General features: G+C 36.1%; 1 protein-coding gene across 9 annotated transcripts in view; it reads right to left on the reverse strand.

Annotated features, from left to right (window-relative positions):
* The window catches only part of PPP3CB (protein phosphatase 3 catalytic subunit beta), a 44,720-nt gene that overhangs the window by 16,953 nt on the left and 3,266 nt on the right, over positions 1–24,501 (reverse strand). For 8 of the 9 annotated variants that reach the window (XM_065638551.1, XM_065638548.1, XM_065638550.1 and 5 more), the window contains exons 2-8: positions 13,632–13,832; positions 11,340–11,464; positions 8,007–8,118; positions 7,016–7,161; positions 1,532–1,671; positions 1,357–1,434; positions 1,169–1,263 (exon numbers count right to left, since the gene is read on the reverse strand). In XM_065638551.1, the coding sequence (XP_065494623.1) occupies positions 1,169–1,263; positions 1,357–1,434; positions 1,532–1,671; positions 7,016–7,161; positions 8,007–8,118; positions 11,340–11,464; positions 13,632–13,832 (897 nt within the window). Of the gene's footprint in view, positions 1–1,168; positions 1,264–1,356; positions 1,435–1,531; positions 1,672–7,015; positions 7,162–8,006; positions 8,119–11,339; positions 11,465–11,902; positions 12,034–13,631; positions 13,833–24,501 lie in introns of those variants that run through there. The other variant, XM_065638553.1, reaches the window with a different exon arrangement.

Below are 24,501 nucleotides of genomic sequence, written 5' to 3' on the forward strand. Positions count from 1 at the left end.
TCTTTATGTGTCTTCCCGCATGGTAAGCTTGGAGTAAAACTATAGAAATCTAGAAAATCGCAGAGAAAGGGAAGCACGGAGAAACAAAACAGAAAAATTCTAAAGCTAAATGAGCACTGATTGCACTTTTCTGTACTCACGCTAGCATTACACTGGGAACAGCTGATGCAAAAAAGGATTCTTAAAAATGTGATATCCACAGAGACAGTGAAAAAAGGTAAAAAGCCACTTGAAGCTGTTTTTATTTCTCCTTTACAATTTGTGCAAGTAACAACAGCTCATCTTCTCCTCTGTACAGGTAATCAACCTACGTAAGTGGTGTGCATTGGGGGGCTGGTTCTTTGGAGGTGGGTGGGAGAAAATGCTATATATTTCATACAAAAGAGGTCTTGCTTTCAAAGAACACTATTTGAATACTTGGAGAGCATTCATTCATCACATACCTGAAATGCCATACTTTAATGTCATACTTGAATTTCAGCAGGCTTCATTTTTAATTATTTCTGTTGTTGAACTTTGTTCTCATCTATAGAATAATATTAATTCACAGCTAAGCTCTTCTCTGCAATTCTGACTTGTAAATCTTGCTCCACACTATTAAGCATGCTTCTCCTGGGCAACTTTATCTTAAGCAGAGGATGGACAAAAAGGAATTCCTTCTGTTTTACACCTCCCTAATAACATTTCCAATGGTGATCAGCATTTAGATCAGTACTTGCTCTTTCTTGATTTCCCATACACAGCCATTGTGGCCCTGTACCATCACAACTGGACTGTCAGATGCCACAATACACAACACAAACTACATTATGCACAGGCTGCTGGTCAGTGCTTCCTCCTTTCCTTAGTCCACAAGCTAAACACAACCAGAAGAGTGAAAACTCACAGCACAGGAAAGCTTTGCCTGACTGGAAAACACCAGGTGATACATTCAGAAGTACTAAATAGGAACAGGTTTTACAAAGGAAACGTGTGCCCACATTTGTGCTTCAAGCTATCTTATAGGAGGTTGTAATTTATGTCACACCCTCATACTATAACTTCTACCAATGGATTTTTTTTGTCCTTTAATTTCTTACCTGGCAAAAAATTGTTGGTATTAGACGGCTTCTCTAGAAAGACATTTTTATTTTATTATTACATACAGGTTTTAATAACAAGTTCTTACCTTTATTATTGTAGACATCCAGGTAATTAGGTGCTGAAAAAATTGTTATTAATGATGGGAACCCTGTAGTTTGACTTTTCCTGTACATTCTATAACTGCAAAACCAAACAGATTATTTTACATCTTATAGCAATGAGCAATTCATTTTTAGACTGTGAATAATTTCTTTAAAGATACAAAGTACTTACCCTGCATCTTGTGCTTCGTGTGCTCTAATGATTGACAACAAATTATTATTTTGCAAAAATTCACAAACTGCTGGATAACTGTGAAATGAAAAGAACTGTAAGTAAAAGAAGTTATCTTAAAATATGCAGCAAGAGTCAGCATTAAAACATCAAATAGATCATAGCATACTCTCACCTATAAAAGTATGAGCATCCTCTGACTGTATTGTGACTGAAATGCTCATGTGAATTTTCATTTCCAAAATCTTCTGAAGGATCTGACCACAGTAAGTCACACATTGGTCCAAATGCTGGAGGCTCTTTGAATCTATCTAACTGTTTGAGAAAAGGCAACAGCACAAAGACTCTTTGAATATTAAATCTGTAAGTTTTATACATTTGTTAAACTACATATCCATCAATACCAAGCGTTTTTAGAATAAATCCCAACAATATCAAAGAGAAGTAGTCTCTGTATATTTTTCCTCTCCTCCTCATGAAATAAGGCAGAGGCATGCCAAAAGAACCAAACCTGTTAAGAGCAATAAGATTTATTAGTTGTAAAAAGAAAGGAGATAAATTCCAGACTGATGGATATGTGTAATACAAGGTCAAGTTACAGACAAGGAACAAAATGGCCCTTTTTCATGCACATGCCATATCTACCAATCTGGAGACACTACCAGGAATTAGCAAAGAGAAAACAGTACAGAAAACAGGAATTATAAAAGAAAAGCATTAATAATTAGCACTGACTAGAAGAGACTAAATATATCAAAAAACCCTCTAAACCCCAACCAAAACCAACCCTGAAACACCCGTCTCCATAACAGATCATTTAACAATGTAACGAAGAGGTGACTAGCTCAGCCGCCTTAGACTTCTTTCATATAGGCTTTATTTCTCAGCTACAGCCCTGGTGTAATGGGCCATACGCCTTTTGGGAGATGTCTTTGTTTTCTTTTATCTAGCTGCTTCTTTACAGATTTCCACTTGGAAATACCTGCTTTAGCAGCCTGCAACTTTCCTAGTAACCACAGTGAAAAGGGCAGAGGTAAGGACGACAGCGCATTTGTTAACGTAAAAGGAAAATACTCTGCTTAAGTAAGTAACAGTCAATAAATCTCTGATGTCCCAGAAATGAAATTAGATATCCCAGATCCAATGTAAAGTTTATTTGATCTTTATGCAGCTGGAGTTTGTTCACAAGATGATTTTATCCAAGAAATGTAGGAACAGTTCTTTGATGGACAGTGCATTTATCTCACTTTACCTCCCATACCAAAGATGATGACTTTGATGGTACTAGACAACACTTAACTCTTCATGACAGGTTCGAAGGGAGGTTTGGTGAGCACCTGGTGAATTTGAGTCTAACGGTCCATAGGAATCCTTTCAAATATGGAACCAGCAGTAGTGCCAAGCTCTCTCATGCCCTGGAAAATCAGAGCTCCCGAGGCTGCCACCTGTAACATAAGTGGAGAGGTCCAGATCTTTACAAATTCCTGCCAGATAATGGCAAGGCAGGTATTAACTGAAGTTGTTGTTGGAATTTATTCAGTATTAAAAATCCAATGATTCAACATTTCCCACACTGGATGAGGAACCCGGTATGGTATATTTCTTCCAGTTTGAAGAAGCCAGTCCATCAACTTCTGCAAGCACCTGTATTTCTGTAGATTAAACCATCAAGTTTCTAAACCTCCAGCAACAAATTTGGGTCCAGAAGCTAACAGCAGCATTCATACATGGAAGATTCAACTGTTTGCTGATTGATGTTTCCTGCAATACAGAAGGCTGAAAGTCTAGAAAGCATTTCTAAGAAATTTTCTTGAGTTATTCTTCAAGGATTTTCTATATGACTTTGGCCAAATGGATAGAGATGTTATAAACCAAAAGTTTCAGTTGCTGCAAGCGGTGCACCTGTCTTCCAAGCTCCCTTCTCATAGCATTGGAACAATAAGGTAGCCCTTTCTTGAAGCAAGGACGTCAGTTTGTAAAAAATAAGTATACTTAGATACACACCAAATCAGTGTCTCCTTCACTAGATAGTCTACCAACTGGCATGGTTCTCAAGACATCTCAAAACTTAAGGAAATGTCATGGCAAGCTATTCAACCCAGACTGCATATATCAAATCAGAATAATCAATTTAAGGTCGTCTCTACATCAGGACAGCAAGAAAGTTAACAAAGGACATGAGTCAATTCACAACACTTGTTACTGATTAACTATTTCTGAATAAGTTGTGACTACAGCAAAAAAGAATCTCAATACAAATCAGATTAACGTATTTCTAAATACGATTAAGGTAACTGAGACAGACAATTTTATTCAAGAATAAGAATTACTACACCTGGAGTTAAAACAGAAACAGGTAGTATAAATTTTGATACATACCATAAATCTAAATTAATTTCTAGGTATTATGCAGTCAGGGCTACTAAAATGAAGTGCATCATACCTCCACATGGATGTTCAAATTCAGGAGTAGCAAACCTTGGAGGTAGATTACGGTACAGCAAATTAGAACTACTTCACTTTTGAGGCAAAGACCTTCACAGAAGTTTCACATACTTGAAGATACAGACACCAGTTTTAATTAACCTGTCCTAATTTTCCTGAGAACTATCACACAGTAAAGCCCTGAAAACAACGTGAAGGCCAGTAAAGAGTGGCGGTCATCTTATACATCACTAAAGAAGAGGAAATTTCAGCAGACCATGGAAAGGAAGCAAAGTATTATAAAGACAGATTCCCAGTAGCACCCCCATACATTTCAAGGCACTTTGCTGATCAAGCCTTAGCATCACCAAGAACTAAACAAATGTTGTAAAAGAGGAAGAAAATTCTCTCTCTTCTTCAAATTAAGTGCCCCCATAATCTTATCTGGACACAATCCCTCCTTACAAATCACTAGGCTTAAAATCACAATTCCTGGAATTCTGTTTCAGCGGAAGTCTTGGAACTGTAAATTAGACCAACTAAACAGCACCTCTGTCTCAGTTGATGGACACGAGTCTGAAAGAGACACTATTTACCAACATAATCAGAACATTTGTGTAAATGAAGTTGGGAAAATAAGAATCAGATTACTGCAAGTTTCACAAATTTCCTCTTTCCCAGAAATGAGAAGCACTTGCAGCAGTCTTTCTGGTTAGGCTTTACTGTCATAGCTACTATGATAGCTGTCCTCTACTCGAAAGAAGTTTGTGCCAGCAAAGATAATAATTTAATTTGTGTAGTTTTATCATCTTCCTGAATGTCAGTGAAACTGACAAAAATGTTCATCCAGAAGAAATTGCATGTGCACAGAATTTTTCTTTTTTTTCTTAGGTGATTCCTACACTCTTTGTAGAGCTGTGATTTCCCTTTTTATGCCAGATGATTATGCCTACATGCGTTTGCAGAGAAGACCTCTCCTTGAAAAGAACTCCTACTAATAAAACAGACTTGTAATGTTATACAATTGTCTCAACTGTTTACAGAACTCATTTCACACACTACACTTGTACCACAAGTATATATTTTCCTAGAGGTAAAAAGAGCATTTCACATCACCCACTTAATTTAAATACACTTACAATATCAGTGCATGCCAAGCTCTAATGCAGCTATTGAAGCTGCTGCCAACCCATGAATAGTGTCTTTTCCAAGCTACCAGATGATTCCTTAAAAAACAAAAGGCCCAAAGAACAGTTCTAATAACACTGCCTTACATTTATAAACGTGGTTTTCATCAGAAGCAATATACAATGCAGATTTTCATATATATATATATATACACCCCCATATATATAAACATACAAGCTTGTATTTCATCCTAATGTAGCCTTGAGCATTATAGAAGCACATATGTAAGTACAGGCCAAGATGCCAGAATTACCTTCTAATTAAATTTACTTGACACTTTGAAACCTGACTAGCTGCAAGACTGAGAGTAAAAGAAAAATTAATCACAATCCTATTACAACAGTGACTTTCCAAAGTGTTTTTCCAAACTATACTTCCTTTACACTACTTTCCAAAAAGCTCTGACCATGTTTCTTTTCATCTCTAATGTGAGAAGTGTTAAGGCCTTATCAGAATGGCACTGTTTACTCACTTTGTTTTCTGCCTTCTCTTTCTCTGCACAATGCATGCCGATTTCTGCATACATTCGTATTTGTTCAATGTGCCTTGGTATATTTTCCCACTTACACCACTGAGCTTGTAAATATGCTTCCTCTCTGTTTCTATAATTTTCTTCTCCTCTCAGATCATTCTGCTTAGCAATGTAATATCTGTAAGTGAAACAAGCTGACATTCCAGCCTCTGAAATGGTCCAGATCAGTACACAAAAAATCTGGCAAATTCAGAAATGAGATTCAACTGGACAGCAGCCTATAAGTCTGAAGAAAGGGAGAGGTAAAAAAGAAAAATGGAGCACAAGGAGAAAATGCTAAGAAAATGAGAAATACAATAAATGAAGCTAAAAGACAAATCGAGCCATCAATATTTAGATACTCTAAAATCAAATTAGAAACATATGTTATACTTCTCTCTGATACTTAGTTATTTTTTGAAATAGCACCCACATACCTTCTTCCCTATGTGGATAACTTTTTTCTTCCATCCTTACCTATAATCCCAAAGCTTTCTTAGAACCACCTATTTATATTTTAAGCTGAAATCAACTACACCAGGGGTGTCAAACTCATTTTCACCGGGGTCCACATCAGCCTCGCGGTTGCCTTCAAAGGGCCAAATGTAATTTTAGGACTGTATACACTTTAGCTGTTACAGATCATAACACGAACGGTTCCGATTTCCAAATGCAGCATTCAAGATGCCAGCTAAGTTTACTAAAATAAGTAAAAAAGGAGAAAGCAAAAAGGAAAGCAACTGAGTTTGAAAACTCCCATCTGATACAATCTTCACCTGACATCAGCAATCCATGCAAGTTGAAACCAGGTTATTAGAAACAGAGACCTCATGTCATCACAGTCGTCTTGCCTTTAAATTATACACCACTACTTAGTGTTTCCATTGTATAATTTCTAAAACTTGTTTTCATTCTTCTTACCATTATACTCAGCACATTTACCACAGTGATAAGCACTCCACAGCTGTTACTCAAATGCCTACCAAATTTGCCATTTTAAATAGCAATCTGAATTTCTATTAAATAGTGCAATTTCACACTCTTTCAAAATGAAAATCCACATGATCAAGAGAGTAAAAAAGAAAGTTTTCAAAGAAATATAAGAATAACTGAAATATGATGTTTGATATACCAAATAATTTTAAGACTACAATTAGCTTGTATGAGTTCTGTCCTGAAAGCTATGAGAATGCTAGCTCATACATAGAAACACAAAGTACTATTGCAATTGGATATGAAGCTCTTTACATGCAATACCCATCTCAGAAAATAATGTGGAGTTTTTGAGGGGGTTTTATGTGTGGGTTTTGTAACAGTCCCAGCTGTCCCAATGAGACCTACTAATGGAAAATGCACTACATAATCCAAGATTTTTTAATTATTATACTGCTTAGCCTACATTTCAGTTCCTGGTTTACACTTCCAAAAGAGACAAGAACAGAAAACAATATACTGACAACTTCACAAACATGACATTGTATAGGATCATATAAATATCCGTATTTCCACTTATTTTCAAGTACACAAAATACTCACTCTCCTAATGTCATCTAGTGTATTAATTTCTGGTGAAAGTCCACCATGAACACAAAGAAACTGTTGATTTAAAAGAGCAGCAAGAGGGAGACAATCAAAAGCTTCCATACAAGCATCGTAGACTCTTTCTGAGTACTTTATTTTACCTGTAGGAAAGAAATATAGAACATTAAGAAATCCATATTAGATGGAAGAAGTAATTTAGTGGATCGTAATTATAAGAGCAAATCTCAAAATGAATGCTTAAAAACCCCCAAAGCAATGAATATTTTTGGGCGTAAATGAGCATTTCCAAACATGACAACATCAAGCACATTTGTCAGACATATTCTCCTCCGGCAGTACAAACTTTTCTCATTTTTTTCTTCTGCTATCTCAAGTGTGGAGAAACTCTGGGTTTTTTTAATCACAGAATTATTTTGTGTTATACAATTATCAGCATACTTCACTGTAAAATGCTACTGACAAGTTTGTGATTTCTCATTTACAGTGAAAAACTAATAACTGCTGATAGATTATATCACTTTTGCCTACATCAAAGAGGGCTTTACCAGGGCAGATGATCCATTTGTCACTGGATTGATACTTAACCTTACATCACCAAAAGAATCATCTAATATAGCTAAAATCAGTTCCTCAAATGGAAAAGTTACTTGGCAATAAGGCTTTCTTCCTAGCTTCACAGTGCTGCTCAGCAAGTTACGCTGTGCTCCTGATTATAGCCAAGACAGCAAAACAGCCTTCCTCTCTCCACAATTTTAAAAACAGGATTGATACATCAACATTTACTCCAAAATGTATATTTACAGACAGAAGTCTTCTACATAACTTGCACTCACTTAACTACAAGCAATTCTACAGAAGCCAAAGGGGCCTCCAAATGTTTGCAAGACCTGAACTGAACTAACACACAAGCATTTCTAGCAAAATGACAGACTGTAGATCAGCAGGTTGGAAGTAAACTAATTTTACATTCTTAGACAGTACTTACATTCTTGCTTAAAGGTAAAATACTCTGTTAGGTGTCTGCATTCATGGTTGCCTCTCAAAAGAAATAATGTGCTTGGGTAGAGAATTTTCAGAACCCATAAGTACAGCACACACTGTTGAAAAACAAAGATATCCAGTAAAATACACAAGTTTATAAGAACTTCAAAAATTATTACTGGGAAACATTGAGTAAGAACATTAACAGCGTCAAAAGCAAGTACAGCTTAATATGCCATTTTAAAATACAGCACTACTTCCCCGAGTCCAGTTCTGGCCATGAGTTGTGCAAATTGCTTATTAATTTTCTTAAGAGTAGCCACACAGAATGCTGAAAAAATATTTATTTTTATTGGACGTTCAATAGTAAAATAAACTCAGCCGAATTATACTGCAGAACACTTTCATCTACACAAATAACACATGTTTGTGCCTAAAACCTGATTTTATAATATGATTCTAAACACTGGCATAAGAAGGAAGGCAGACATTTCTTAATAGAGAAAAAATAGAAGACAAAAACCCACAAAACTATTTACGTTAAATTCAGCTATATCATTTGGAGACTATTTTAAACTAAGAATGGACAGAGTAAACCTTTTTTTCCCAAAAAAACCTGGGAAAGCTGGTTGTTTTCCAGTGTTCAAGCAGCAAATTCAAAGAATTATAGTAAGTTTCCATATATCCATTATTGTTGCAACATCAGCAGTGAACAGAGTTGAGGACAGAGCTACAGAACATGCACAATTTTAAAAGTTTAGAGTCTGTAACCACCCAGCAGTCTTGAATGCCCAAAATGTATTTCTTAAATTTCAAATCCGATTCTTGTATTTTTAACTGAGCACAGAAATCTCGAAACCCCAGAAGTTTTGGACTATATTGGAGTCACCTCCAAGTTGTTATCACTATTGTTCTTAATCAACACGAGTAGCCTGAAGCTATCATTCCTCAGTTATTTTGCATAGAATAGTACGTATGTGAAGGAAGAAAACAAAGGAATGCTTTTAAAAAGGACACAGCAAACATGAAGAAATACCTCAAATACTTATATTGCGAAGTTTAGCTAAACTACTTTCTGAATTTTTATTTTATCTTTTTAGTAAAAACACGCAAAATAGTAATTTTTCTAATAATACCGCTTGCTTTCTAAAGTTTCTATAACTCTAAAATACCCTGATATATTGCAAAGTCCCCAGACTCTTTAAACTGTTTCCCAGCAGAGAGCATGAAGTTTCTTACAAAACAACTGTTTATCATCAAATTAATATGTGAATTGATTTGGCAAATTCTAGAATTGTGACCTGGTTAAGTCAGTTTGTATGAAAAATTTGTAAAAGCTGGCAACCTTGAAAACATCTAATAGAAAAGTAGCAAAATAGCACCTTCCTTTCAGTGAATGGATCCTACATTTAATTAAATTACTGAGATTTACATGATCTCAAGCATGTTACGTATTAAGCACAAAAAGAATTTTTTTTTTTACCTCTCCTGTACTGGCACATTTATTTTTTATTATCAAATACAGACAGACTACTATGGTCAGAGTTCTCTATGTCCTGTTACTTCCAGTACAGAAACGAACAATATGCATACACTTATATGAAAGCCTCCATCTTGATCTCAGCAGGTTTTTTTATACACAATCATGGTAGCATGCAATTATCTTTCCTATTAGAAGTTACAACATTTTTAAATTGGAAATGGGTTACTACTAAGACATCAATGTACTGTACATTTTTAGAAAATCTCACTTTCACTTTTCTGTGAAAAGCCAAATATTTTACCAAATGTGTATTACATTTCCAATCACTAAGGAAGATTTTAAAGTAACCATATATGAAAATTCCTGGAGGTCAACTTAAACTTCCTAAATGTTAACCAAGGCAAAAACTTAAATAGGAAAAAAAAAAAAACTTAAAATGGACAACAAATGGATGATTTAAATGTACTACTTTTTTCTTTCTTAACAAGACCACAAAGCATAACCCCACCTTCCTGCACTTGCAGCAATTCAACTTCATTCAGATAATCTGCCATGTACTTTACCAATGTTCCAACAGCCACTCAGAGCAGAAGAGAGCAGATTATCTCAATGAAGACAGACAAGCCTTTTAAAAGCCCTTGGAGTGGTTTTCAAGAGTATATTTTGCATGTCTTTACATATTCCGCAAGTATATTTAGCACACCAAATATTATATTAAAAACTAAAAACATGTGATGAAAAAAACTGAGCCTGTTCTTATTGATATATTCAAGAACATCTATTGTTCAAAAGCTTTTTGTAAGTGGCATGGTTAAAAAGCTTTCATATCATGTTTTGATATATTAGCATATAGTGTTGCTATGTAAATGTCCTTTTCAAGGACAATTACATTATTTGTAATCATCAAGAACAGGCAAAGTAGGTTGAATTTAATAAGGAATGTGTGTTGAAATTTTTCCTTATAAATGACTCTCAGGCTGTCACTCTTGCTGCATCTCCTGTTTGTCTACCATCCCTAAAAACGCCAAAAGGCATCATGTAAGCCCTTCACAGTAGATACCCACATGTTATTAGAACAGCATAATTTTAATACAGAAAAGAAGTACCATATACCGTGGCTTGCAAAATGGTATTTCAAATAGTATGCCACTCCATTAGATTTGGTATCTATGAAGCTTATAAAAAAAAGTACTCAAGCTGAGGCGCTTCCGAAACTGGCTCCAGAAGAATAGTTAACTTAAAAATCATAGCTCTGGAACTCATTGATATGAATAAGTGAATATATCTGGAATGTAGCATACTTAATAAACATGCTGAAAATAAAAAAAAAATTATTTGAATTCAAAATACCTGAAAAATTAATGGGAGAAACACAGGTCATCCTTAGGAAATATCAGTAATCGCCCTCAGAATTTTAGCAAAGAAAAATACTAGTACTTATTTTAAAAAGCTTGATTATATAAGTAAAACAAATCTACTTCATACAGATAAACAACTACAATAAATTAAAGGACCTTGTAGTCATGACTCACCTGTTCTCCAAAAACATACAAACATACCTTCCTGCATATTACCAGAGAAGCAGGATTATGTACCAAAAATGCCATAGAATTCAACTTTTTAAAAACTAACTAAAGAAAGAGGAGGAAAAATTAGTAAATCTGGTGATTTCAACAGGACAGTCCAAACGGCTGGTCAATATCCTCCTGTAAACAGGCCTTTGTCATCGGAGAAAGCACAGCAAGGAAGAACACATTCACATGTTAAAGCAGACCTAAAATTTCATTTGAAAACCTCTGTGAAAGTGTGCTTATAGAAAAACTTAGGACAAAACAGATTAATATATTCAGTTACCTCTATACTAAAATAACCTCTGTCTACATAGTCACCGAGGAAGAGGTATCTTGTGTTAGCAGGTGATCCTCCCACTTCAAACAGCTTCATTAGATCAAAGAACTGGCCATGAATATCACCACACACTGCAAGCAAAAATTTTGTTCCAATTAATTTTAAAAAAATCTAACAGAAAAGTTACTAAGTTACAGTTAAGTAAACAACCACAAAGTACTTCTATTTAAGACGAAAGGCGAGAATAAAGCAGGAATAACAGAAATTTTTGAAGCTTCCCCTTTGCATTTCATTATGATGCTGTCCTCACTACCTGTGACAACACTGATGATAACCCTACTTGCATCTAATAGACTGTGCAATATTTATCAAACACAGTTAGTACACTGAGCACTGAGGTCTTGAAAGCCGTCAGCAGCTCTTTACTTCCTCCCCAAGCCTTTAGGTATCTTTGCAAATTCTTCTTGGTATGCACATGTGAAAATGCCTGCTGCTTTGCTACAATTTGTGTCCATGTGGGATTGAAAAAGCAGGGAGTATGCTTTTGTTTCTGAGTCAGACTAACATACCTTTTAATATCATCATATCTTCTTTCTGCTCAGCTACTTTTCTCCTTCAAATAACCATGTCCACTATTTCAACAGTGGATTTTTCTCGTGTTTTTAGAATTTGAGACAGGACAAGACCAGCAGTCAGCAACCTAAGGCAGAAGTGCCAAAGATAGCAGATGGGAAGACTTTGAAGAACATGCACCAAAGTCAGGTCATCTCACAATTAAAAAAAAATAAATTTAAAAAACACATGGAAGAGATAACTGCTCCTAACTCCTCATTCCCACGGGAGTTCCCAGCTCAGTGGAAGTCAGGAGCTGCCTTCTCGCTTCTGCAGGAGGTATTGCTGATAACAATTAACAGGAATTTGAGAGACTATGCCTTCCATCGGTGCAAAATGTCACTGACTGACTGACGAATAGCATCTTCCAGCTTCTCAGAGTTTATCAGTAGATTTTTTTTTAGGGGAAAAAAAAAATTGTTCTAATTTTCAAAATAAATATTGGATATGGCACACCACACTTCAAAGGTTGCTACTTCCTTGGAGCAGACCATTTGCCATCATGACCTACAAAATATTAGACTAAATAGAATGTGTCCTCTTTTATATCACTTTTCTTAAGATTTCTAGTCAAACACCACAAGAACTTTCCTTCTTTTTCAGCTGCCAATATACCAGTGTCTCTGGCTAACTACCCGAATAAATGAAAATATAAAAATTCTAAACAAATGGACAACGCTGTAGTTTTGAGCTTTATCTGGAGCTTCAAAAGACTCTGAGTTCAGACAGTCACTTAGTGTTTCTACCACTTCAGTCATTCATTTTCCAAAAAAGTCAATAATAATGAACTGTTTCAATGTTTTCATTTAGCAAATATTAATAAGCAAGCTGATGCGCTAAAAGAAACTTCTCAGACACTAATTTTATATATTTTTTTATATATATATATATTTAGAAGAAAACACATTCAAATGAGAGAAAATCTGCTTTGAACACAAAAATCAAGTCTACTTTTATTATCATAAATAACAGTTATGCAACATATATTATTTTCTACAGTCTAGATTGCTTATAAATAAAAGTACTAAAGGATGCCAATTCCACCTTTCATCAGGTCACACAGAAATAGAACTAGTGAAACCTTGAAAATACTCCAAAAAACCTTAAGAGTCAGTTTTGTATCAGAATGGGTCTAGTCCTAGTTTGTTAAAGATGATAAAACAATATTCCAACACTTTCCAGTACGACTACCCTCAGAAGAACATGGGTTTACATGCAATCATCAGTCTCACTTATAGAGGAACTATAAAGGTGTATTTTTCACTTGGAATTCCAGTTTACAGTATTTGCTTCAAACCTCAGCCATTAGCTCCTCTTCACATACTTAGATATCAGGATAATTCTGAGTTCATTTTTCTATTCCAGGTACATATCTTAATTCCCACTTAAAACAATGCAGGAATTAGAAATCCATAAATCATCAGGATTGAACTACTTTCTATTTTGTCATTTTAATACCAATCATACTATTTTTGCCAATAGGTTTAATGCCTTCATTTTGAAAAACAATGTGCAGTCTATTTTTGCAGGTCATTTGAGTACTGTTAAGCAAATGCAGTTGTGAGGGATAATCCAATGAGATTATACAGAAATTTTATTTTAGCAATTTTTAAGATAAACTTTACTACAGAAAAAATCTGGCTTTTTTCAAATTTAATTATAAGTCAAATTATCTAGAAATATTACCTGTAATTGGAGCTTCAACTTCTATCATAGTTTTTTCCCTCCGTAATATTGCAGCACCCTCATTGATGATTCTAAGTGCAATTTCTTCATCTACTCGACCTTCTTTTATCAAGTGGTTCTTCAAAATGTCTACCCTTGGTCTTCCATCTGTGTCAAACACTTCTTCAGACGTTAAGCGATGTGTTGGTGGAAAAGGGACAGCTAAAATTTAAAAAGAAGAAACAGTAGTCACAAAAATTCTATTGTAAAAATATACTCCATCAAGGATTGGATCTATTGTGTAATAGCTGTAATCCAAAGTAGCAAATTCGTCCTTCAGTCAACCAACTTGACAACACCATTAAAGGTGGATGGAATAGGGCTATTTATATACTTTTTTTTAAAAATAGCATCTACAGTGTACAAGTTTGGAGAAACTATAAAACATAGTTAGAAGGTACAATAACACGTACAACATTGGAAGAGTCAAAACTGCCTTTGCAAAGGGATATCATCTCTCTCCAATATACTGCCATTTTCTGAAGGACTCGACAAGTATAAGGGATGCAAGAGATCCATTTAACACGCACTCAGACTTGCAAAAGGCATTTTAAAATAAGCTCACCATCAAAGCCTCAAAAAAATCCAACCAAAGAAAAAAGCCACACAGACAAACAAAAAACAATCAAACAAAACTCCCCCACCAAAACAAATCCTAAACTGGCAAGAAAAGAATACAATACTGTTTGAAGGACTAGAAATAAAAGGAGGTATTAGTACCTGGAAAGGAGGAAGGACACCAGAGGAGCCCCACTAGAATCTGTGCTATTTAATAAATTCATAAATTACACTGAAAAGAAGGTGACTCATGGAATGATGCAGCCTTCAGGTGACAGAAAATATTCCAGACAACGAAGAATAGGTCAAGCTACGAAGAACTACGGATGTTGTCCATGCTACTGAGTGGCTCAGCAAAATATAACACATTAAATATTACTAAATGCAAAGTAATGAAGGAAATAAATCCTAACTTTACACATAAAGATCACAGATTATAAAATTACTATTCAGAAGCAAGGTCTTTCCTAGAGTTCTAGGAAAATACTCAATGCTGGCAGTCAAAGAAGCCCAGAAAACTGAATGTTAAGAATTATAAGCAAATAGAAAACAAAAGAAGATGCAATTATTCCACTGATAAATCGAGTATGCAGCCCTGGGTTGGCCACCTTATAAAAAAGAAAGAATAATTAAAAAACGATTCAAGGAACCATAATGGAAATAAAAAAATTAGAATTATTTCTGCTATAGGAGTAACTAAGTAGACTGGGGTTCTTCAGCCTAAACCCATAAAAACCCAGGGGGACTGTAAAGCCGGCCTATGACAGCAGTAACGGAGGAGGCGAAGGGAGAGCAGCTCTGGCGTGCTCTCAGGCCCTGAAGGGCACAACGGGGCGGGATGGACTCTGCCAGTTTGAAGTTCTGTCAAATCACTGACTAAGCAGTACAACAAGTTCATACTATCAGAAAAAACCCTATAATTTTGGGGGCTACGACACTGCCATTGTAGGTCGAAATTCTTTCTTTTGAGCTTGCTTTCCTTGTTTTCCTGTTGTGCTGTCTCTAAAAAGATAGTTTAAACTAAGAGTAGAGGTCATCCATATACTAGACACAACTTTAGACATTGTTGGAAGTCTCACAATTCCTTGGATCCCGGCTCGCAGGTCAAAAGCAGCCATATGTGATCCATATCTCAAAGAAGTGGAACAGATGGGAGGTCTGAGGTTGGGGACCAAACCAGGGTCAGCAGCTGCCCAGACAGCACGTCTGATGGCCCGCAGCTTCCATGAATTCAAACAGTTACTGCACAAATGAAATATGGACTTGGGACACTGGAGAAGAGGACACATCAAATCTGGCACTAAGCAGTGCAGCAGTTTCATTGCACTCATGCAGGATTGTAGGAAATAAAACTAATCTGACCCCTCCCCAAAACCATACCACTGTTGAAAGAATGAAATAAAAGAGAAAAGGAGCAAACCCATTCAATTTCTCTCCATTTAAATATTATTTCAAATATGTTTAAAAAGAAAAATTAGAGAGAAACATCTATTCAAAGACAAGAACAACTAATAGTATTAAGAGACTTGTAGACAGATCATATTTTCTTACTCTCCAAAGTTAGAATTTACATTCTAAAAATCAATGCTTAACTACAAAAGCATTCACTGACTTCATTTAAATTGACTTCTAGATTTCTAGCAACACAAAATCACAGAATGTTAGGGATTGGAAGGGACCTCAAAAGATCAGCTAGTCCAATCCCCCTGCCGGAGCAGGAACACCCAGATGAGGTTACACAGGAATGTGTCCAGGCGGGTTTGAATGTCTCCAGAGAAGGAGACTCCACAGCCTCCCTGGGCAGCCTGTTCCAGTGTTCTGTTACCCTCGCTGAGAAGAAGTTACTTCTCATATTTAAGTGGAACTTCCTGTGTTCCAGTTTGTACACATTGCTACCCTTCTGTTTTATACGATAATAAAAATCTAGCAATAAAACAACTGATGCATAAATCATATACACTATTCGCTGAAATTAAATTATACTGCAAAAGAAACTGGAGAATTGTCTATTCTTCCTCTTATAAAAGTTTCTAAGTAGGAAGAAGCTGAAAAATGTGCCTTCACGTTACACAATGTAGAACAAATTTGGCACTTCATTTTTGGATATAATGTCTGTTATTAACAGGACAGACATGGCATGCCTTTCCTTCCAACCTCCTCTAGTAATGATTCGAGTTTCATTTGAAAGAGTTAAAATTTCATGTAGTCCAAATGTTAATAAACTTAACAGATTTAAGAAATCAAAAGACAACTGCTTCTGTTCCATGCTCAATTGTTTAAAAAACATAAATCTGCCTCTGAAAAGAAAAACCCATTGTTACAAGAAGATAAATGTAACTAATTTTTAGAAGCACTTAATCATGACCATGCAAGCATCAATTCTAGTATTCACTGGTTTTTTGAACTTGACTTTCCAAACTTCATATTCTCTTAATGCTATTTTTGCATTATTTGGAAGTTTATACTAATCTGTACATAAATTAGTTTTAGGCCGTTTCTTCCCCCACTTCTTTAACACATTATTTGTGGGCCCAAAACTGCCTTCAGCTATGCAAAGTTGAGCTCATCCTTTTATGAGAGACCAGACAATCCACAAAGTAGATTTCTCCTGCTTTAATTGTTGCAAAAGCATTAGAGATCATACCTTCCCAGAACCAAAGTCAATCACCTCCAAGACACAGCTTTGCAGGAATTGTGCTTCATTACTTCTAGTATTATTCCTAGGTAATGATCTACTTAAGTGAAAGATGACTCTCTTCTTTTTGGAGGTTTTTTGGTAGAAGGAGGGTGTGGTAGAGAATGGTCTGTTGAGACGACCAGCCTGTGCAAAGCATTACGGCCTTGCTATGACTACCAATGGCTGCACAATTCAGAAATATAGCGACGACCTCTCTCTTATGACAGTTTGGAGATATTTCAGGGGTTCTAAGCACATGGCAAATTAAATTTTCTTCTTTTAAGAAAGTTCTTAAGTTCATGTAATACATTTCAGATCGGATTGGCACAAAAATTAATGCTGTCTATTTTAACAAACTACTGCTCTGAGCTGGTCTAGCTAGTCACATTTTCTGGGAGGCTACAAAAACAGATGGAAAGAACTGTCTCAAATTATTTGAATTAATATACTTATAAAGACGGAAATTAAAAACTCTGTATATCCAGGGGTTATCCATAATGTCCAAAAATCACAAGTGTTAGTACGAGAAGTAGTGAACCACCTGTAAAGTTTTATTTGCTTCATGAAAAAATGAAGTCTTAAAACTAGTTCCTGAAAGTTTAACAAAATCCTTTTCACATGATAGATGTATTTTCCTAGTGCTCAAGATGGTTTTTTTTCTTAGATTAATATTCAGAGAAGACAATAAAACACGGCTAAAGATTTTAGCTGCATCACTCAGCTGAATAAAACAGTAATGCTTAATATAAGAAATTTTTCTTTCCATTTCATACTTTATTTTTTGTCTCAACAATAGTTAACACTATATTAGAGCTCACACATTTGAAAAATATTACAAATAACATATTTTACTAGGTTAAGGATGATAATTTTTTAAGCATGTACATGATTTCTGCAAACTAATGGGTTTAATTAAACCTTTGATGAAGTAGTAATAGAATGTTATAGCCTAAGGAAAAAGAATTGCAGCATGATGTGTTCCAAGACAGAAATGTAATCCATGTTTCAAAGTCTTTGTGCATAACCTGCGCTCTCGGGACTGTAAGCGAGTGGTAATTAAGAGGAATTACCCTAAGGAAATAACATGGTGTTGGTCATTAAAGGATTTCCTTCTTCCATTCCCAAAGCTAACAGAAAAACATCTAGAGATGAATCTCTGAAGCAATAAACATTGTAGTACAAAATAACAGACTATATCCTACTAGTAAAAGTATAGATCTGAGTAACAAAGAGAACGCATCATGATTTACAACAACATACAGGATTTTGTACAACAAACTGTTGCCACAATTTCACTTTTAAAATATGTATAGATCACATAATTTTAACTATACTGATTCAAAATTTTATATACCACTGCTGGGAAAAACAAAAACAAGAACAAACAAACAGTGAGTAGCTTTTGATGTTTGTTAACAAAAAGATTTTGATGGTTTTTACTATTATTGGTATATGCATTTACAAAGAGGGAAAAAATTACCTTTCCTTTTTACTGCAGTACTACTTAAAACAGAGTATCAAAAGCAAACCCTCTAAACCTAGTTCTGCATACCTCTGGGGACATTTATACCTCACAATAAAACCTGATACAGAGATCCAAAAGTTAGCACCAATCTGAATGGATAAATTCATGGCACATTGTAAAGAGGTTCAAAAGTAGAAAAAACTACATTATCATGACACTTAACCCAATATAATAATCTCTGGTGAGGGGTGCAGTATGCAACTAACAAAAGCATGCTACTTCCAGACCCAAAGCAGATCTCACATTGCCTAGTAACTGAGTACAACAGTAGCTGCTAATAAAATCTTACATGTAGATACTGTAAATTTAAACCGCACTGATATATATGGCCATTTTAATAACCTTGGTTAAGTCTGGCTTGTATCAGAGACACTCTGTTGGAACAGGCTCATGAAACAAGATGAGATCAAAGCCTCTAGACTAATGGTAGGAAAAAGTATCAGAGATCAACAATACAAGGTACTCGACCTCCACAAGCGAAGTACTTTGTGCTCTTCAGAACTTAAAATTTATATAATTCTTTTTTCTCTGTCAGTGAAAGAAAATCAGCCATTTTCCCTCTATGATCAGGAGTCTATGACATGTTCCATGAATTCAGCTTTGGCTGTAAAAGCATGCTCGACATCCCAGATTTCATTTTCTGTCTTAAGAGTGGTTTTGATTTCACAGATAAAGTCTCAGTTCACATTACTAAGGTGACTAAATACAGATACTGTGTTTGTAAAGAACTGGTCACTTTGGTGGTAAGGTATACATGAAACAGTATATAATTTTTGTCTGCACTAAGTGATGTCATATATCAATACAACTGTGGTGTTCCGTGAAAAGACAGGCAAGTATCCTTCATTTTGTCACCAGGTTTATTACCAGGATAGCATAGTTGCCTGCTGTTTGTCTGTCATTTGGTCAGATTTTGTGGGCTTTTGCTTTTATAAATACATTGCTGTCCATGCACTTTCACTCAGAAGAATCATAAAGCCTAACACCTAGCACATCTTTCAGTCTGTCCCGTAGTTTTCACGCCTCTGTCAACATCCATACAGAAGAAAGAGCTGTAGCACCCATGACTGCTATGAGGACAGAATCTATCCAATTATCCTTCTGCATTTGGCAGAACAGATTTGAAAAGAAATAGCATAAAGACATCACAGATGGTCTATGGACCAGCAACCTTGAAAATATTAGTTAAGCACAAATACACAGCAGCATCTACTTGAATCAGAAAGCTAGAATCAATAGTTGTCAAAGATGTGAGTTACCCTATTCAACCCAAACAAAAAAGCACAGATTCAGCAAAGTCAGTTTCTTGCGAATTACAGTATTTTTCCTACATGCCACAAAAACTATCCCTTTACTCAATTTTCTTTGAATACATACCACCTACTATATTAAAATACATTCTAGAATCAAAGAAAAATGACCCCGTAAACCTGGAAACCCTGCAAAAGCCCTGCAGGCACTATTTATTTTATTCTTACCATGTAGTTGCAGTCTTGAAAGTTTCATGGAATTTTAAATCTCAAATGAAACTATTGATATAGCCAGTATGCCATGGTGCATTCATTCTTTACACTGCCTGAGTAATTTTTCAATTAACGTGGCTGACACCTTTGGAAGTTTCTCTCAGGAAAAATATAACTATTTGTTCGAAAAGTATTTAAAGATGCCCCTCCCATTAAAATGGCCATAGCATGTTATGCCAAAAGATTATCTAGTGCTTAATGTGCTTCTGCCAACGATGGATTCATAGGTCTTTCCCTCCCCACAGTCCCTGTTTTCCAAACAGGGAGGTTAAGGATTTCCTCTAGAGTTTCATCCAGACCATCATGTCTATGATCACTGATAGAACTATTTTTCACTATTTTGTCCAGACCCTGAATAGACACTTTTATAGTTTTTGCCTCCACTGCACCTTATTGCTATGAATTCCACAATTTTAATTACACATTATATGAGAAAGTATTTCACCTTTCCTTTATGTTCACTTCTGGAAATTTTTAGTACTGCTTTTCTCATTTTCACAAGGAGAGAAGAATTATAGTTGTTTCCTATTTAACTTTTCCTTTAAATACCACTCATGATATAAGCACTATCTAACTCTACCCCCTACTCAGCTGCCCCTTTTCCAAGTCACAGATTTCTCACCTTTGTTGCTCCACCTTGCATGAAAGCCACTCCGTACCTCTGAGCAAGAAAATCAGGGTGACCAAAATTACATGCTGCTGTTCACGATACACATATAACACAAGATGGATATAATGGCATGATGGTGCGTTCTCTTTTTTCTAAACTTATCTTCTTATAACCCCTAAATTCCTATCAGCCTGTTTGACTGCCACTGCACTAACATTTTCAGCATACTATCCACACAGAACGTAATGTTTCTTTCCCAAGTTTACCGCCCTCTACATTTAAGCAAGAATTGTTCTTTCCCTTGTAGAGTCTATTCGGCCTCCATCAGAAGTGTCTCCTGCAATTCCTTTGCCCAGGCACTCAGTCTAACAAGAGCTTTCTGAAACATCTCTGGAAGCTTACTATCCTGAGTAAGTGTTAGTATTTGCCATTCACTCTGTTTTCTGAATAATTTATTAATACATTTAAAGAGCACAGATGACAGACGTTAACCCCGCTCAACCATAGAGGTTTATTACCTATTAACATCCTTTCTTCTGTAACTAATTTTGATCCAAATAAGGACATTTCCTCTTCTGCTTACTTTAAAGGTTCTGATGAAGGAACCTGACGAATAGTTTTGCCTGGATCAACCAGCTCACTGGCTCCTCCAAAATATTCTAACAATGCCTCTTCATTTCCATCTATGAAAACTGTACCAACTCCTCTTTAATAATCTATTTCCCCAGGGACATACTTAGTCCACTCTTTCTTACAAATGCTACAAGTCTGCTTAAATTAAACTTACTGATCTACAGCTCTCTAGTTCAATCTAGAGCTTTTAAAAAAATGCTGCTGTGCTCCATTTCTCAGACTCAGAAGATGAGTTATGCCACAGGCTATGGAAAATACATCCGCAACTTTGCACCCAGAAACCCCAAAGAATTCTTTTAAAGCCACAAGACAAATATCTTCTGGTCCTGGGATATATTTTTTTAACATCTGTTCTGTTGATATGTTCTGAAACCACTAACAAGAAGAACTGACTAGTGTAAGAGAGTCCCTGGTTCCTTATGCAATGAACACATAGATAAACAGTTGCCAGATTTTTCTGCTCTGGCCTTACCTTCCCAAGCCTCAACAGCCAATCTGCCCCACTGAAATTAAGGCAGGCTTCCATTTTTGGGCAGGTGTTGTTGGGTTTTGTTGTTGTTGTTTTTAAGATTCATTCACTCAAACCATCCTCTCTCAAAAAAAAAAAAAAAAGAAGGTAAAAGGCCAGTCAAACACTAACTTGTCAGAATTAAGTTCCATTCCATTGTCTCTTGCAAAAAAAAAAGTTCCCCCCTTTTTTTTTTTAAATCAAAGTATGACCTTTTAATACTCTTCTTACTCTGCTACTTTCATGGATTATTTTAGGATCATTTCTGACCAGCAGCATAGAGGCATTCTAAGTGCCTTGTAATATTTTTTTAAAAGCCTTCATGCTGCCTGTAAGCATTTATCCTTTATTTTGGTCAGACTCCGAATTTTAAAGTTAAATACCACAATGATTTCTTTTTCTCCTACATTGAAATCATTGTTGAAAAGTAGCTATTAGTGTCTTAATTTAGGACCCTGCTCAAGGCTATGAGCTACTCCTCTTTGGGATTCTCTAAGGAGTTGTTTCAATGAGCTACCATTTAATATCCAAAATAACTGTTTCCCAATCAGACTGTATCATGACTTTTATCCAAAACAAAGGAATACCAAAGCCTCCCATTTCTATGAGAATGGACATCATCTCCAAATTTAGCAAAAATTATCCACTACCTCAGCATGACAAGGTCCTGCGGATTGCTTCCCAAAGCCTCCTAACACCCGTAAGCGGGCAAAGCCAGTGCCAGGAAGGATGGAGTACTATGGAGTACTTCCAAGTACAACTTTGCGGTATAACTACTCCCAGGTGAATCAGACAAGCCCTGGTGCTTTGCGCTCAAAGGAACGCCAATTAATGCTCATCCCTGCTATTCCCAGGACCACTCTCAAACACTCTGAGCTTACAAGCACTTCTTCCTATAACTGAAAAACACTTTACTACAAGGTAGCAAAACAGTCATTTCAGATACAACACACTGACAAATTTAAAGTATGAAAGTCACGTGCACTGAAAGGTCAAGTGCGTTCACTGAAGTCAGTCAATTATCATCCAAAAAAAGGCAAACTCAAAATACGGCAGTTAAATATCAGTGGCAGTTTAAGAAATAAGATTCCCAGTCCCCCCGCCCAGTATATTTACAGAACATAATAGAAGAAAACGCTGTCTTCCACAAGACAGTAAAACACTAAGTATCATTCTTCAAAGATGGAGAGGGTGCCTTAGAAAACAGTCAATCAAGACAGCAGGAACATTTTCGCAACTCTATTAAAAAAAGCAGTAATAAAAGCCTCATCACAAGACACTTTTTGGGAACCAAATGCCAAAAACTGACTTTAGACACTTCATGTCCATAGCTAACAATTGATTTGTAGGAAAGTCTGTAAGTACAAATTACTTAATTTAACTAAGACACAAAAAGAGAAAATTCAAGCTTTTTATATGCTTCAATAAAAGCAACCAATGACCTGTGATGATAAAATTCATACTTGGGAAGGCATGCCAGACCAACACAGCTAGACTGTATAGACCGCATACTTAAAGTGATTATGTTTACTATATGTGCCTAATATGAACGTTACACCTGATCATTTTTCAGATATTTTTCTAGATATATGTACTTCTCACTAATTACTAAACATACAGATCAAAATACAAAGGGGGACACATCCTAATTATTATCCTACCTTATTAGAAAATATTAGTCTCTGATAATACCATAATTTAAACGTTTTTTCTGGGGTGAGCATCTTTTGCCCATTTCTGCCAACATACATTATTACTGGTAAAGGATTTCATTTCTCACTGTCTCTGAAATTTAGTGGTTTCTGTCATTTTTTCCCCTCTTCCAGTAATACAGAGGAAGAAAATAAAGCTTAAAAAAAAAAAAAAAAGAAAAAGAAAAAAAAAAGAAAAAAGCTAGAGATGAAACAATGCAAATACCAGCAAGCATTAAGTCCTGAATTCACATTTCCTCCCAAAAAGACTTACTATACGGAGAACATAGGTCGAGAGAGGTTCTCCTTCCCCTCTACTCTGCCCTGGTGAGACCGCATCTGGAATATTGTGTCCAGTTCTGGGCCCCTCAGTTCAAGAAGGACAGGGAACTGCTGGAGAGAGTCCAGCGCAGGGCAACGAAGATGATGAAGGGAGTGGAGCATCTCCCATATGAGGAAAGGCTGAGGGTGCTGGGGCTCTTTAGCTTGGAGAAGAGGAGACTGAGGGGTGACCTCATTAATGTTTATAAATATATAAAGGGTGGGTGTCACAAGGATGGAGCCAGCCTCTTCTCGGTGACAACCAACAGTAAGACAAGGGGTAATGGGTTCAAACTGGAACACAAGAGGTTCCACTTAAATTTGAGAAGAAACTTCTTCTCAGTGAGGGTGACGGAACACTGGAACAGGCTGCCATGGAGGTTGTGGAGTCTTCTTCTCTGGAGACATTCAAACCCGCCTGGACGCCTTCCTGTGTAACCTCATCTGGGTGTTCCTGCTCCAGCGGGGGGATTGGACTAGATGATCTTTTGAGGTCCCTTCCAATCCCTAACATTCTGTGATTCTGTGAACATGAAAGCTGAAATATGGACCAACACAGAGATACACCAGATTACTACATATTCCTCTGTGACTGTTCTCAAGGATCTGAAATACTAGACCCATAGAATCATTTTGGTTGGAAGAGATCCTTAAGATCAAGTCCAACCATAACCTAACTCTGGCATTAAACCATGTCCCTGAAGAGCTTCATCTACACATCTTTTAAACACCTCCAGGGATGGTGACTCCACCACTTCCCTGGGCAGCCTGTTCTGATGCTTTAC

Source organism: Caloenas nicobarica, chromosome 7, assembly GCF_036013445.1.
Source record: "Caloenas nicobarica isolate bCalNic1 chromosome 7, bCalNic1.hap1, whole genome shotgun sequence".
NCBI classification, from domain to species: Eukaryota; Metazoa; Chordata; class Aves; order Columbiformes; family Columbidae; genus Caloenas; species Caloenas nicobarica.